Raw genomic sequence first — 14,303 nt, forward strand, 5'->3', positions numbered from 1 at the left:
AGACCAGGCTGGTCTCGAACTCACAGAGATCCGCCTGCCTCTGCCTCCCGAGTGCTGGGATTAAAGGCGTGCGCCACCACCGCCCGGCTTTGAGAGCTATTTGTTATCGGAACCCGCCCTACATTCCAACTATCTAGAGAACTAGGTGTGTCTACTTGCGACTTCCTGACCGATCGAAACCTCCTGGACTACGACCTCGTGACCGGCTGGAACCATCGCAGCAAGATTCCTTCCTGTCCATGCCCCTGACCCCATCTCATCCCCAAATTCCTCATCCAAGGGCTATATAAGCTGCAACCATGATGCTAATAAACTGAGGCTTCGACAAACCTAGCTTGGCCTCCTTCCTTTCTCCCGCCCATGCCTTTCAGATAGCGCCTCTCCAGGACCCTGGGATAACTGATCAGCCAGGCGGGTTACAACCCCTAGAAAAACTGACTCGCCAAGGCGGTCTACAAAACTTGTTTCTATCTTTTTAAAAATTTTACTTTTTAATATTTTTGCTATTTTTTGCTTTTATGAGACAGGGTTTCTCTGTATCTTTGTACCCTGTCTGGAACTACCTCTTGTAGAGAGACCAGGCTTGCCTCAAACTCCTGAGTACTGGCATTAAAGGCATGTGCCACCACCGACTGGCCTTTGCAATTATTATATAATTATATCATTTATTCATTCTCCTAATTCACACCAAATGCACTGTTTATACATCTTTAATCTGCTTACTTTATATTGGCTGTTTTTCACTAATTTGTGTTACATGTGTATGCATAAATGCATGTACAAATATTTTCTTAAATATGGAAAATTAATTTTGTGTAATGTTTATTGTATGTACAATTTCAAGGCTTAATCTTCAATATAGGGTGACCAATTGGAGTAGCTTTCCCTGTGGGAGATTATTTTTTAATTTCCTTTCTTTCTTTCTTTCTTTCTTTCTTTCTTTCTTTTTTTTTTTTTTATAATCAGTAACTCTTGTATTTTAAGCTGTAAATGGGATCCCAATGACTAGTTACGATTCACACCGGCTCAACAAGGTTCTATCCTAGAGTCCCACTCGGCCAGCAAGCTGAGGGAATTTATTGACAGCTTCAGTTTTTTTCCCTCCTAAAAGACCAACTGCAATCAAACGAGGTTGAGTGAAAGCTCATGATTTTATTGTCTTCATAACAATCAGCTTAGAACTGTATCACTTGGCCCTTTCTCTTCTTATCACCACCATAAGATCAGCTTAGAACTGTATCACTTGGCCCTTTCTCTTCTTATCACCATCCAGTTCAAAATGCTTGCATCTCTTAATACCCAGCATCCTCTTAGATCTGCAGTTGGGCTCCACACATTCCAGTCTCAGCACAATCTTCTTTGTAGTTTTCGCCTTTTTGCGGAAAATAGGCTTAGTCTGCCCACCATAGCCACTCTGTTTCCTGTCATAACGCCGCTTTCCCTGGGCATACAAAGAATCTTTGTTCTTCTTGTACTGGGTCACTTTGTGGGGTTGGTGCTTGCCACATTTCTTGCAGAATGTCAAGCGGGTCTTAGGAACGTTCCCCATGTTGGCAGGTGCAATATAGGCACAGAAAGAAAAAAAGTTCTTAATTTTCTTATTGGAAACAAAAGATTTAGAAAAAGGAACTCAGCTGTTTTTGAAGACATGAGGTCTCTTTGTCTTCCCAGTACCTTGGCATAGCTTTTGTTATTTTTTCACGTCACATTTACCCAGTATTTTTTTATTATTTAATTAAAAATTTCCATCTCCTCCCTCCTCACAATTTTCTCCCGCTCCCGCCATCCTCCTTCCCCTTCCTCTCCAGTCCAAAGAGCAGTCAGGGTTCCCTACCGTGTGGGAAGTCCAAGGTCCTCCCCCCCTCCATGCAGGTCTAGGAAGGTGTGCATCCAAACAGACTAGGCTCCCACAAAGCCAGTACATGCAGTAGGATCAAAAACCCAGTGCCATTGTCCTTGGCTTCTCAGTCAGCCCTCCTTGTCAGCCCCGTTCACGGAGTCTGGTTTGATCACATGCTCCATCATCCAGCTGGCCTTGGTGAGCGCCCACCTTTAGCCAGTATTTAATCAGACTATATGGATGTCGCTTTCAAATTACTGAAAGGAACAACATCACAGCAATCTTTCCACTACTGTTTTTTTACAATCCTTCTAAGCAATTTCTGCAATGTCCCTGTGCACCAGCTGTGGGAGTTGATTGGTAGATGTATCCATTTGGATTGGTTTCAAAAACTCTACATTTTCATTGGCTTTGTTTTAATTTAATGGTCTCCTATTAAATTGCAATGTGAGGTTTGTTTGATATGGAATACAGTTTTCTATGAATATTAGGATTATTTTTATAATATAGTTAGGGATTGTGCTGCTTTAAAAGTGGTTGTATGTAGCCCTCCAAGAATGAAGGCTTACAAATCCTGGTGGGTGGCTTCTTACTAGCCTCAGACATGGTGGTACTCATCTTTAAAATGTCTGAGGTGCAGTTACAGAGCTGTTAGTTATGTTAGCCACTACTAAACCCTTTTTGTTGTTGTGCCATGGTTCTTGATGGGACTCAAAGCTTGCTGGGACTTCTTATCACTTCCTTCCTTTGAAATTTGTTTGTTGCATCTGGAATCAAGAAACCTTGTTTAGCTGGGCAGTGGTGGCGCATGCCTTTAATCCCAGCACTCGGGAGGCAGAGGCAGGCGGATTTCTGTGAGTTCTAGGCCAGCCTGGTCTACAGAGCTAGTTCCAGGACAGGCTCCAAAGCTACAGAGAAACCCTGTCTCGAAAAACTACAAAAAAAAAAAAAAAAAAAAAAAAGAAACAAAGAAACCTTGTCTTCAAAGAAAAGATGTTCAGGCAGTTCAAGCTCAGAGACTGCAGGCCCCTTCACTACAGTGCATGGGATCTAAACCACAGGGGAATGAACAGTTCCACTAGGACAGAGACAAGCATGGCTGTAGCAATCATTTGCAGTGTTTTGGTAGTTTCCTTGACAGCCCTGATGACAATCTCAAAAATAAATAAATAAATAAATAAATAAATAAATAAATAAATAAATATCAGTTTTCACTGACATCTGAGTTTTTGTTAAGATGGCCCTGAACTCATAAGTGAAACATTGTTAGTACAGATGAGAAAATATTGTTTAAATTATATATGTGGTTTTATCCCCAGACGTACATATATTATGATGTTGGGGGAGAGATATAGTAAATAGTGTTATTGTTCATGATTTACTTAGACTTCCTTGCTGATTGCCATGCATAAAGCTCCTCATTCTCATTTCCTGATTGTATCACTTATAGCCTGCTAGTTTCTCTATTGCTACCTGACCCTTACCGCAGAAATCATGATTTACTTCTATGTTTTTTGCAATGTCTTCAGAATATGGTTTTATGCCTGAACACTTAGAACTAGAACAATAATGAGAAACACAACTTTTGATCCAATTCTTTTTTGGCCATGGTACTGTATTCAATTAGATTTAAGGCAAGTCTATCCATTTACCTGTAAATTTCATGACTTTACTTTTTGTATCACTAACATATATTACATAGTGGTTTTATTCATTTTTAATTATCTATTCCTCAGTTCAGGGGAATTTAGGATGTTTTCCCATTTCATGGCTCCCCACCTCCAAAGCAAAGCTCTACCAGCAGCTTCTGATTAGCCAGAAGGAAAACGAGCTGCTGGTGCAAGGTCCAGCTTTCGGCAGCTCAGGAGCTGAAGAAATGACACGGAGTAGGTGGCAAATCACACAATAGAGATTTATATCTGAGGGAGTAAAAGGGAAACATACAGATGCACACACACTTAGCTGCAACATGTCACGGCCTCTCTTCTATATATCCTCCCTTCCCTCTTTCCCGTTGTCCTGTTTACATGATTTTCCTGGTGTCTTCCTTTTAACTCTTTCCTAATATCTTCCTTCTAACTCTTGCCTGATGTATTCCTTCTCCTGATCCTTATTTCTTTCCCTGATTGCTTATAGAACCCAGTAAAATCTTTCAAGCAATAAGAAAATTACAATGTTGGTACATTCCATTTTTCAAGTGAATGGATATAATGAATAAATCTACAAAAAAGCATTTTTCTTATTTCCCTCACATGATTAAAACTTTTACATTTTTCTGGATGAAAAATAATTATTCTCGAAGACCTGCATACATTCATGTCTGAGCAGCTTGTCATAGATTAGCAGAGTGTAAGCAAGGTCTCTTTTTACCAGTTGGCTTCATTTTATTGTTACAAAGAAGAGATCAATCATTTTATTATCTTAAAAGGTAATCTTACAAAAAATCTGAAATAAAAAACACAAGTCTAAACATTTATAAGTGTAAAATAACCACTCATCTCTACTTGAAATACTTAGGGTGCATATCCACTCATCCACTCACCAACAGATTTTTATTAAATCATATCAGGAAGCTAAGGGCAAAAATGTGTATACATAATTAATCATATAGCTCTCCAAAACATTGAAAATATAATTTTCTAATTTTTTAATTTTTCCCCAAGAGTTTGTACATTAAAACCATTAACAAAAACATCTTAACTATACTAACAATCTACATGTCTGAAGTTCTTACTAAGACTCATTCAATATTATTTTAAGGACCCAATGGGAGGTATGACATGCCTTTAGAGTTTTCATACAATTCAGAGATTAGACTCTGCTATGTAGAGCTATGCTCTGTGACAGCATGACAACGTCAAGATACCTAGTCCTCAATGATCTGCCTCTCCATGTTCAACTGACACAGTTTTGCAGGCCACTATTCTGTGTTTTGAGTTCTAAGGTTGCTTGTTGTCTCTTAGATGGCTCCCAACAGTTAGCATCTCAAAGAATTGAGCCCCCTTCATGGTTTTCCAATAAAATAGATTAGTCTTCTTGTTAGCATATATATTCATATTACAAAAACAGACTCACAGTAAAAACATTTATATAAAAAGATAGAAAAAAATCTTATCAACGTGAGTGTGGAGGAGACAAGATTTAGGCTCAAGGGTGGTATACGAGAGGTGCTGGGAAGAAGAAGCAGAGAGGAGATGTGATGCCATTCTACTTCAACTAAAACCTCTCAAAATTAAAAAAAATTAAGTAAGAAAATTCAAAGTCTATATAGTAAAGGACACTATTGAAATTGCAAAGGGGAATTTACAAATTAAAAAAATTTAAGAATTAATAACTGCATTCAAGAAAATCAAAGATCAAAACTAAAAGAAGTTTCTACATAGGTTACTTGTACAACTGTTTTGACATATCAACAAATCCAATTCTAGCAATACATAGTTACAGAACATGGTTTCGCAGTCACTCAAAAAGAAAAATTCTCATTCACTGAAATGTGTCCTACTTTCATATACTGCATTTGATACTTAATTGTCTAATATCTAAATTTGTATTATGTGTGAATCATCTATGATTCCTTTCCTCCTTAAGCTCATAAATAGTTTTTTGAGATGAGTACTGACAAAATAATTTTCTTCACACTCTTGAACATATTGTACATATATATACATGAGAATGTTATCAAGTTTACAGGATAGAATGTTAAAAATCCTCATAATGTACTTGTAGGTATTTTTTCCATAATCGATATTGTGAAATTGGATAACAGATAAAATTTTACCATCATAGAGATGGTTTCTTTCAGGATCAATTTTCCAAGGAGTTTATACTTTTATCATTAGGTTTTAACAACATCAATTCATTTCTAGAAGTTGTCTAGATTGGACTTTACAAGGTAAAATAAAGCATGTATCAAACATAAGAATGAACTTTTCAAGGCTTTCTCTCTAATATTGATTTTCCAAAGTATCACAATTTGGGAAGAACTATTAATGACATCCTGTCACGTTATATGATAGACATTCCCTGGCAAGATGCAAACACAAATGCATCTACTCATTCAAACTGTGAATTGAAAACAGAAACAAGAATGGATTCTACTGAACTGCATCTTGTTAAATCTATAAGTCTATTCAGGTTACTGTAAGAAAATATAGAAACAAGTTTGCTACAGGAACAAATCAGACTAAAAAATAGTTGTCATCATTAAATTCCAGCCCTGCATAGGAAAGAACTTATGAGTCCTAGAAACCCAGAATATATTGCAAATCTGGAGGAGTATCTACAGATTGTAGGGCATCTCTTCTTTGAGACTTAGTCCATTCGTGGCACCTCTAAGCAGTATGGCTGTTCTCCATTTCTTCAGGAGAGGTTAGGATAGTGAGTCATGTCAGTTCTTTGGACTTCCAGAAATGAGTTAGAGGTGCTTATTTCCTGATTAATCAGCATCTACTCAAAATGGAAGGCTTCAGTCTCAGGGACCTAAGATGACATGGCATAGTGTGGAGGCTTCTTCATCTTTCACTCTCATGCAATTTTTGAAGTTAAAAAGGTAAAATATTTTAATAGCAATTGTTCTACATTGTCACAATGTCAGAATGTTTCCTCACCATACACTAGATTTTTGTAAGATTAGTAAATTATTAAAATTTCATAAATATTTCATAATCATAAAGTTTCTCTTGCATGGTGTTGCAGTGGTCTCTAAGAATAGAACTTTGGATAAATCACATGCCACATTATTTACTATGAAAACTTTTCTCTCCAATATGAAGTGTTTCAAGTATTCTTAGATGTGAGAGACAGATAACTTTGTCACATTAACTACACTGACAATATTGTCTCCTGTATGAATGATCTGATCTTGTCTAAGTCTTGTACACTGTGTAAAGGATTTCTCACAGCTACTACATTTGTAAGGCTTCTCTTCTGCATAAGTGATCTGATGTATTCAAAAATTGTAAACCTGTTGAAAATATTCCTCAAATAAATACACTTGAATATCAATGTTCAGTATGAATTCTCTGACGTTTTCTAAGTGTCGTGGCACGTGCTTAAGATTTCTCACATTCACTGCATTTGTAAGGTTTCTCTCCTGTATGCATTCTCTCGTGTTTTTTAGAGTTGCGTCACGTGCAAAAGATTTCTCACATTTATTACATTTGTAAGGTTTTTTCTCCTGTATGCATTCTTTGATGATTTGTAAAACTTGATACATGTGCAAAAGATTTCTCACATTCACTGCATTTGTAAGGTTTCTCTCCTGTATGCATTTTCTGATGCTGGTTAAGATTTGAAATCTGCCTAAAGGATTTCTCACATTCACTGCATTTGTACGGCTTTTCTCCTGTATGAATTCTTCGATGTACTGAAAGACAAAAGGCACGCGTGAAGGATTTCCCACAGTCAGTACATTTGAAAGGTTTCTCTGCCTTATGAGTTTTCTCATGTTCTCTGAGACTGTTCAGACCTGCATAGGATTTCTGGCAGTCAGTACATTTGAAAGGTTTCTCTCCTGTATGAGTTCTCTGGTGTGCTCTGAGACGAGAGACACGCACAAAGCATTTCTCACAATGACTACATTTGAAACGTTTCTCTTCTGTATGAATTCTCTGATGTGTCACAAGTTGGTCTTTCTGGAAAAAGCACTTATCACATTTACCACACTTGTATGGTACCTGTCTACTATTGGTTTTATTATTGTTTTTAGCCTGATATAAGAGATAAAAGCACTTTCCGTTGGCCATTTTGACAGCCTCACTCAGTTTAAGACTTCTCTCGGATATTCACTCGGTGGTAGATCCTATGATCCTCGATTCACGATGTTTATGTATTTCCTCCGTATATGATATTTCCCTAAGAAGGAGAACAAATATGACATATAGGTATTGATGCATGTTTACAGATTCAAAAACTAATGTCTCCTTACTTCTGTAAGACTCACTACCTAGGAATTCTTGAAAACAGAGCTCTCAGCAGAGAACACTTGTCTTCCACGATTGTTACATGCATGCTCAAAACCAATCTAACTGTCATCTACCACTGAGGATTGGTAGGAGGTTTCCCATTCAGAAACAAACTGACAATCTTGCAGAAGTTAGGAAAAGTCGATGATTGAGCAATAACACATCATGACAAAGGACCTCTCTGTAGGATCATGTGTAGACAATTTTATTTGTTTACGTCTTTACTGTGTTTTAGAGAGTCTCACAGTGTATAGACTTGATCATCTAATAACACATTATGTAATGCAGGTTGGCCAGGAAATTACCAAATCTTCTGAACTCAAACTTCCCAGTCCTAGGATTAATATTATACCGTCCTGTGCTGTCAGGACTAAATATAGAGAATACATTTCCAAAATAAGTAAATGAATGCTGTGGGAACTCCTTCAGCCAATGGCATTTGGGATGCTGCCCCAATTTGCATGTGGTCTCGGGTACTACATATACAGAGGTAGAGGTGTGTGTGAGCCCCTTGGTTTCTGGATTTGGTTCCAGGTCCCTATTTATGCACAGGACTGCTTCTCCTTACTTTTTCTGTGAGTTACCCCTAAATAAATAAACCTTTATTATACTCCATTCTGGTCTACTGTGGGACTATTTTATTATAAACCAGAGCAGACTGACACCCCCTTGGCTAGAGTCCCTGGCTGCTGAACTACTCGTAACTGAATGGCCCCTCTACTGCTGAGCTGCCTTTGGGCCATGCAGCTGCAAACCATTTGGCTGGCCTAGATGCAGAAACTTTGCAATTTCCTGCCGGCCCATCTGAACATCTGCTCTCCAGGAGCACGGGATTCTCTGGTTTGCATTCCCAGTTCAGATCCACGACTACCTGCAAGCTCTGTGTTCCTTGATATTCTACCCAACTCTGATCTTTTCTATATATGGATGTGCTGCTCTTAATTAACTAACTTTCTTAGTAATTAAGTCTTAGGTAATTCAGGAACTAGGGCTTGCTTTGTCGCTACTGATTACGTCTCTCTGCCCCTCAACCATGACACCTGCTGGCCAATACCAATTATTACACCTACAACAATTTTCTGAAAACTACATTGGAGATAAGTTCATTTGACTAATAAATAAATACATTTAAAAATTGTAAACAAAACCCAAGGCAATGTTAGACAATATCGCTATCCAGTAATTTGACAACATTTTTGTTTCTACAGAATGGAAATCTGCAAGGGTTATATGACAATATATGACAATGGAAATCTGCAAGGGTTATATGACATTCTTAGTACATATTTGTTTTGTGATCATGGGGTTTAGCATTGTTCTTCATATTATATCCTTAAAGAAATGGTTTGATAACAGAGTCAAGAATTAAAAACTCTTAGAAATAATACAGTCTTTAGAGACTGTTAATGAGAAGTTAGTGGAGAGGATTTATACCATTGGAAATGATAACCTTTAATTGACAGGCAAAATTGAATCCATGTCAACGAGTCATGAAACTTTACAAAAGTGTACTGAGAGATTATCTGAAAGGATTCATTCTGTTAAAATTGACAATCAAAATCTGTTAAAAAGCTATGATAAATCAGTAGATAGAACATTTCTCCAGGAAGGAAACTACATGCCATCCTAATAATAGTGGCGAGTCATTTGAAAATTAAAGCTGGATTAGAGTTACAATGGTGATGCTTCTCTAAATCCAAGCATGAAATGTTCACTAAGATGACAGTTATTATCGGTGACTGCAATATTGTTGTGATAGATTGGACCTTGTTTTTGCTTAGAGGAACATGGACTTTGTTTCTCTGGGTTACATAAGAAGTAGAGTGTTTTAAGCATTGCTTAATGGGCCACAGAAGAAGAACCACCGGAAGACAGTGACGCTGATGGTGCATTGAACTGTGAGAGCCTGGCTCGAGAGGTTTCAGAGGCAAAGACTTTTACTATTTTGCCTAGAAGTCATTCTTGTGATATTTTGGTGAAGAATGTGGCTGCTTTTTGACCTTCTGCAAAATGTCTGCCCATGTAGAACTTCACATTAATTGTATTGTCTGAGGAAACCTCAAAACAGTCTTCTATAGACTTGTTATTGTAGGATGAACTAGTGTTATACCTAATGAAGTTTTATATGAAAAGAGGCAAGTAAAGTTTAGAGCCTTTTATGGTGATAAATGTCTTTAATTTCCAAACAATTGTGACAAAGGGAAGAGGATCGCTATATTTGAGACAGCCTGGTATACAGATCAAGTTTCATGACAGCCAAGCTACAACAATGAAGGAACCCATAGAAAACACAGAAAGATTCTGAAGGTATAATTGAGCAAGTGGGCCATATTCCAGTCCCAAGAAGCAGCAGAAATTTGCACTTGGAGCCTTGTGGTTATGGTTTTGTGTCATGGATATAAGAAAAGGATTATCAAATTTTCCTCCACAATTACGAAAAGTAGGTGAGGTCAGGTTTGTGTTAGCTGGGTCCCTGAATGGGGACCTAACAGGCCACTCTCTGAACTCATGCAAGTCTTGATTGCCTTGATTGCCTTCCAAATCCCAGGACTCTGGGGCTGACATAAAATACCTGCAGAGAATTGAGAAGAACCTGGCCAGGAGGGAGAGGAGTGTTGCAGTCAGCCAACCTGAAAGGAGTGAGAGATCTGAGGAGCTTTGAAATCAGACATGGAAATGCAGAGTTGAGTTTGCTGAGCTCTTTTTCAGTATGCTTTAGTCAATTTTTTGCTGGCCATGCTCCTTTTCCTGTGTATTCAATTGTAATGTATATTCTTTACCCTTATATGTTGGAAGTATGTGATTGCGTTTTGATTTTACAGGGATTGCTTGAATCTCAAAAGAGATGCTATTATTTCTTAAATAAGTTTGGGATCATTGTAGACTATGAAAACTTTTGACGTTGGACTGGATGAGTTTCTGCGTTATGATATAGCTACAAGCCTTTGGGGGTGAGGGAGTGCAATGTGGTTACTTTTTAGTCAGAAAGAAAGAAAATTGTCCCCAAAGAGAATGGCACCTTAGGAGATCGTCCCTCTTTGGGGATTTACAAAGACAGAAGTGCTTCTTCTCTAGGATCTGTGTATCAGAACATTTCTTGGGTAAACCTTAACTATGAAATCTCTGAAAAATATAAGTCTGTGAAAAATATATATTAAATATTTGGAAGAAAAAGAGTAAAATCATAAGAAGTAAATACTTTAGATCGTAATACCAGAGGCAGAGAAATAAAAACTGGAATGGTTTCAATATAAAAACAATTTTCAAAGGAATTTTGACAGTACACTGACCTGAGGCACATTTACTTAAGACATAGTCATTCTCTCTGATGGTTCTTCTCTAAGTCTCTGCTGCAGGAATGAAGATGAGTTCCTGTTGACATTTCACATCAAGGGGTCAGAAACTCAAATCTAAAATTAAAAAAAAAAAAGATGGATGATGCCAAACAACATAATAGCATAAAAACACCATGATGATTTCAGAGGTCCTCTCAAAATTTAGTCAGAAAAACACACAAAAATTAGTAGTCGAATAGATCATTGAACCCTAATGGTCATTCAGTCAAGCTGCACTGCAGAACACAATTAGAGACCAAGCATACATGAAATCTCAGAGTAAAATTATCCATGGGAACACAGAAAATAGGATATTTTACACTTGACATGGTTGAATAGAGAGGAGCTGGAGAGTAATTGGCCATATTCAAAACACACACACACACACACACACACACACATACACACACACACACACACACTACTTCCAACCAGAGGGAAGAAAAATAATGCTGGTAACTGATCCAACCAGAATATATATTTTTTTAAAAAAAATCAAAAAACAAAAACCAACACTCATACCAAATTGAGCCCATTGAAGAGAAATTCTCAGTAGGAAATACAAATGTATGAGCCATAGGCCAACAAGGTTGTGTGAGAAGGTTCTAAAGGGTCTAAGAGGAAGTGGCACACAGCTCAAGAGAGTAAAGTGTGTGTGTGTGTGTGTGTGTGTGTCAACGAGTCCCACACAAGAGGACACAGAGAGAATGCAGTATTAGCAGGAACACACTGAGGAAACATTCAGGCCTTATTTACTCCAGAACAATAAAAGTGACCGAGAGCAATTCAAATAAGAAAAAGGGAACAAATGAGACACTGGTAGACCGGAAGGCATCAACTCCCTTGTAGTGATGATGTAATCACAGGAAGAATTTCCCACAGTCACACTGGGCATCTCTCAGAATTAAGAAGGGATCTAAGTGATAGTGAAAACTACAAGGCACACAAAATTACTAGTCTTCTCACATATCAATAATGGCAATTTCAAAAATAAATTAGTTAATTATCATATTCAGGCTGCTTCGAAAATAACTAGGAATAAGCCTAAGTAATGAAGTCAATGTCATCTGCAAATGCAGCCAGTGCTGGGATGACTGAACCATTTCTACAATTACTCAAAAATATGTGTTTTAAAATTCTCGTCATGCTAAGGAATGAAATTACAATGTCAAAAACAGAGTTTAGTGATCCTCCACTGATAATGGCTAATGTCAAGTTATGGTGACGTTTGTCAGGGTTGAAATGCCCTCGATCCCACCACTCCAGAGCCAGAAGACAGGCATGAGACCCTTGGCTGTATAATCAGTTACAGGCCAGTTAGATCTACATAGTGAGGTCCTGCTGCAAAAATACAATGAAAGAACACCATTTCATTGACCAATGAAAGGACAATGAGGTCCTGTGCTTCATCAGTGACCACTGAAGCCACAGCCCTACCTGTAGCTGGAGGAGCTGAGTTTCTGAGCTCCAGAATGGAAAGTCATGCTCTCTAGGCCCTAATCTACCCCCCCCCCCACCATACCCCATGACCCTCATATAATCCCTGAAGACCCCGAGACCTGGCAGCAACGTCCCATACCCACCAAAGCTGCAGAGGCTGAGTAGTAGCATCCCCAAACCCCAGCCATCCGCCTCAAAATCAGTGATCACCTGGACTGTATGGTAGTGTACCCCTATAATGCCAGCAATTGGCGGTCTGAACAGAAAGATCACAAGTTCAAGGTCATTCTTGGCTACATAGTGAGTTTGTGCCATCCTGGGATACAGGACAATTTTTCTCAAAACACAAAGAAAAAAAATTAAATATTACAGGTACCATTACGGCACTCCTGGTTTTCAGCATCCCTTAGGTTATCAGGCCTAGACGTGTTTTCCCAGTCTCAGTGGTCTCTGAGGAACGTTTCCTGCCTCCTACAGCCTGATTAAGTAGCTGCTGCCATGTTTCTTTGCTGCTAACATTGTCTTTCTTCCTCGGCTTTCGCTAAGAATGGAGGGGGCCAGTCTTTGAGTATCACACCCGGTTCATCATCCTCATGTCTGTGTTTGATTACTCCAATACTGCATGTGCTTAGGGCCCAAATAAGGGGATTTCATAACATCACTAACTAAAGTTCAATTTAATTAAAAGACACAGACGTGTCCTTCACTATAATGAGAGAGGATTGATTATCTGGGAGCTTTTAGTCTCCAAGCTGCAATCTGCTGGTGGGGGCAGAATGCCTCGGCTGTGGGCTTCCTAGTGATTTCTGTCTACCTGACTAAAATATGATGGGATGGCGGCTTCAATCCTGAGATCTGATGATCTTATTCCCTTCTCTATGCCTGTTCTCCATGTCTCCATTCCTTGTCAGTCTTTTTCACAGCGACATAATCCAGGTGCCTTCAAAATCCCTCTCATTAAATCCACACTCTTTCCTCTCCACAATTCCCTGTGCTTTCCCATGGCCTAATTCCTAGGGCAGGACAGAAGGCTGGCCCCGGGTCTAGGAGTTGAACATGACCCTAGTGTGGACACGGGTATAAGGGGGTGAAGGGAGACAAGCCCAGTCAAGCCCGTAGCTGGGACACCCCTGCCCTTCTGCCCTTATCCCTCCACCTAGACAGAAATCAGCAGGCTGCACTCCTAAGGCTAGCCACCGGGTTTATTACATTATTTGGCACTTCCTCTTCCCGAGACTGACTACTGGGAGCCAACTATCTAAAGTCCTGCAGTCAAAAGTCCCCTTTGGTTCACCTAATTAATATGCCTTATCAAAATGCATCTCCACATCCAGGCCATTATAACACAGACAACTCACATTTTTTCTTCTTAAAACTGACACCCGCAAGGTCATTTTTCTGCTTGAGTTAGAAAATGGTTGCTTTGCCGGGAGGGGGTGAGGCAAAGGTCGAAGCACTCAGTAGGCAGAAGCAGACCGATATCTGTGAGTCTGGTCTATAGAGCCAGTTCCAGCACAGGCTCCAAAGCTACCCAGAGATACCCTGTCTCAAAAAAAAAAAAAAAAAAAAAAAAAAAAAATCAAACAAACAAACCAGGAAACAAAAAACAAGAAAGTAGTCATTTTAAGATTTCTTCCGGGCTTAAAAAGTTTACCTCTTTATAAAAACAGTGTTTGGGTATTGTTTGTGCCTAATCCAGGGTCCAGGAATAAGCCCCCCCCCCCC

At 38.8% G+C, this 14,303-nt stretch overlaps 2 protein-coding genes across 2 annotated transcripts in view; both read right to left on the reverse strand.

Moving 5' to 3' along the window:
• Nucleotides 1–1,228: 1,228 nt before the first annotated feature.
• LOC101981907 (60S ribosomal protein L36a-like) lies at nucleotides 1,229–1,549 on the reverse strand. Its single transcript, XM_005371729.1, has one exon. It carries the CDS (start codon nucleotides 1,547–1,549, stop codon nucleotides 1,229–1,231), a length of 321 nt encoding a protein of 106 aa, XP_005371786.1.
• Nucleotides 1,550–6,993: 5,444 nt separating this feature from the next.
• The window catches only part of LOC101983873 (zinc finger protein 420-like), a 115,025-nt gene continuing 107,715 nt past the window's right edge, over nucleotides 6,994–14,303 (reverse strand). Inside the window, exon 7 of the mRNA XM_005371735.3 lies at nucleotides 6,994–7,513. Coding sequence (XP_005371792.3) covers nucleotides 6,994–7,513 — 520 coding nt within the window. The remainder of the gene's footprint in view (nucleotides 7,514–14,303) is intronic.

The sequence above is a fragment of the Microtus ochrogaster genome, unplaced genomic scaffold, assembly GCF_000317375.1.
Source record: "Microtus ochrogaster isolate Prairie Vole_2 unplaced genomic scaffold, MicOch1.0 UNK124, whole genome shotgun sequence".
Classification (NCBI taxonomy): Eukaryota; Metazoa; Chordata; class Mammalia; order Rodentia; family Cricetidae; genus Microtus; species Microtus ochrogaster.

Excerpts from the sequence above, each read along its gene's own strand:
- LOC101981907 (XM_005371729.1), bottom strand. The coding sequence starts at position 1,549 with ATGGGGAACGTTCCTAAGACCCGCTTGACATTCTGCAAGAAATGTGGC.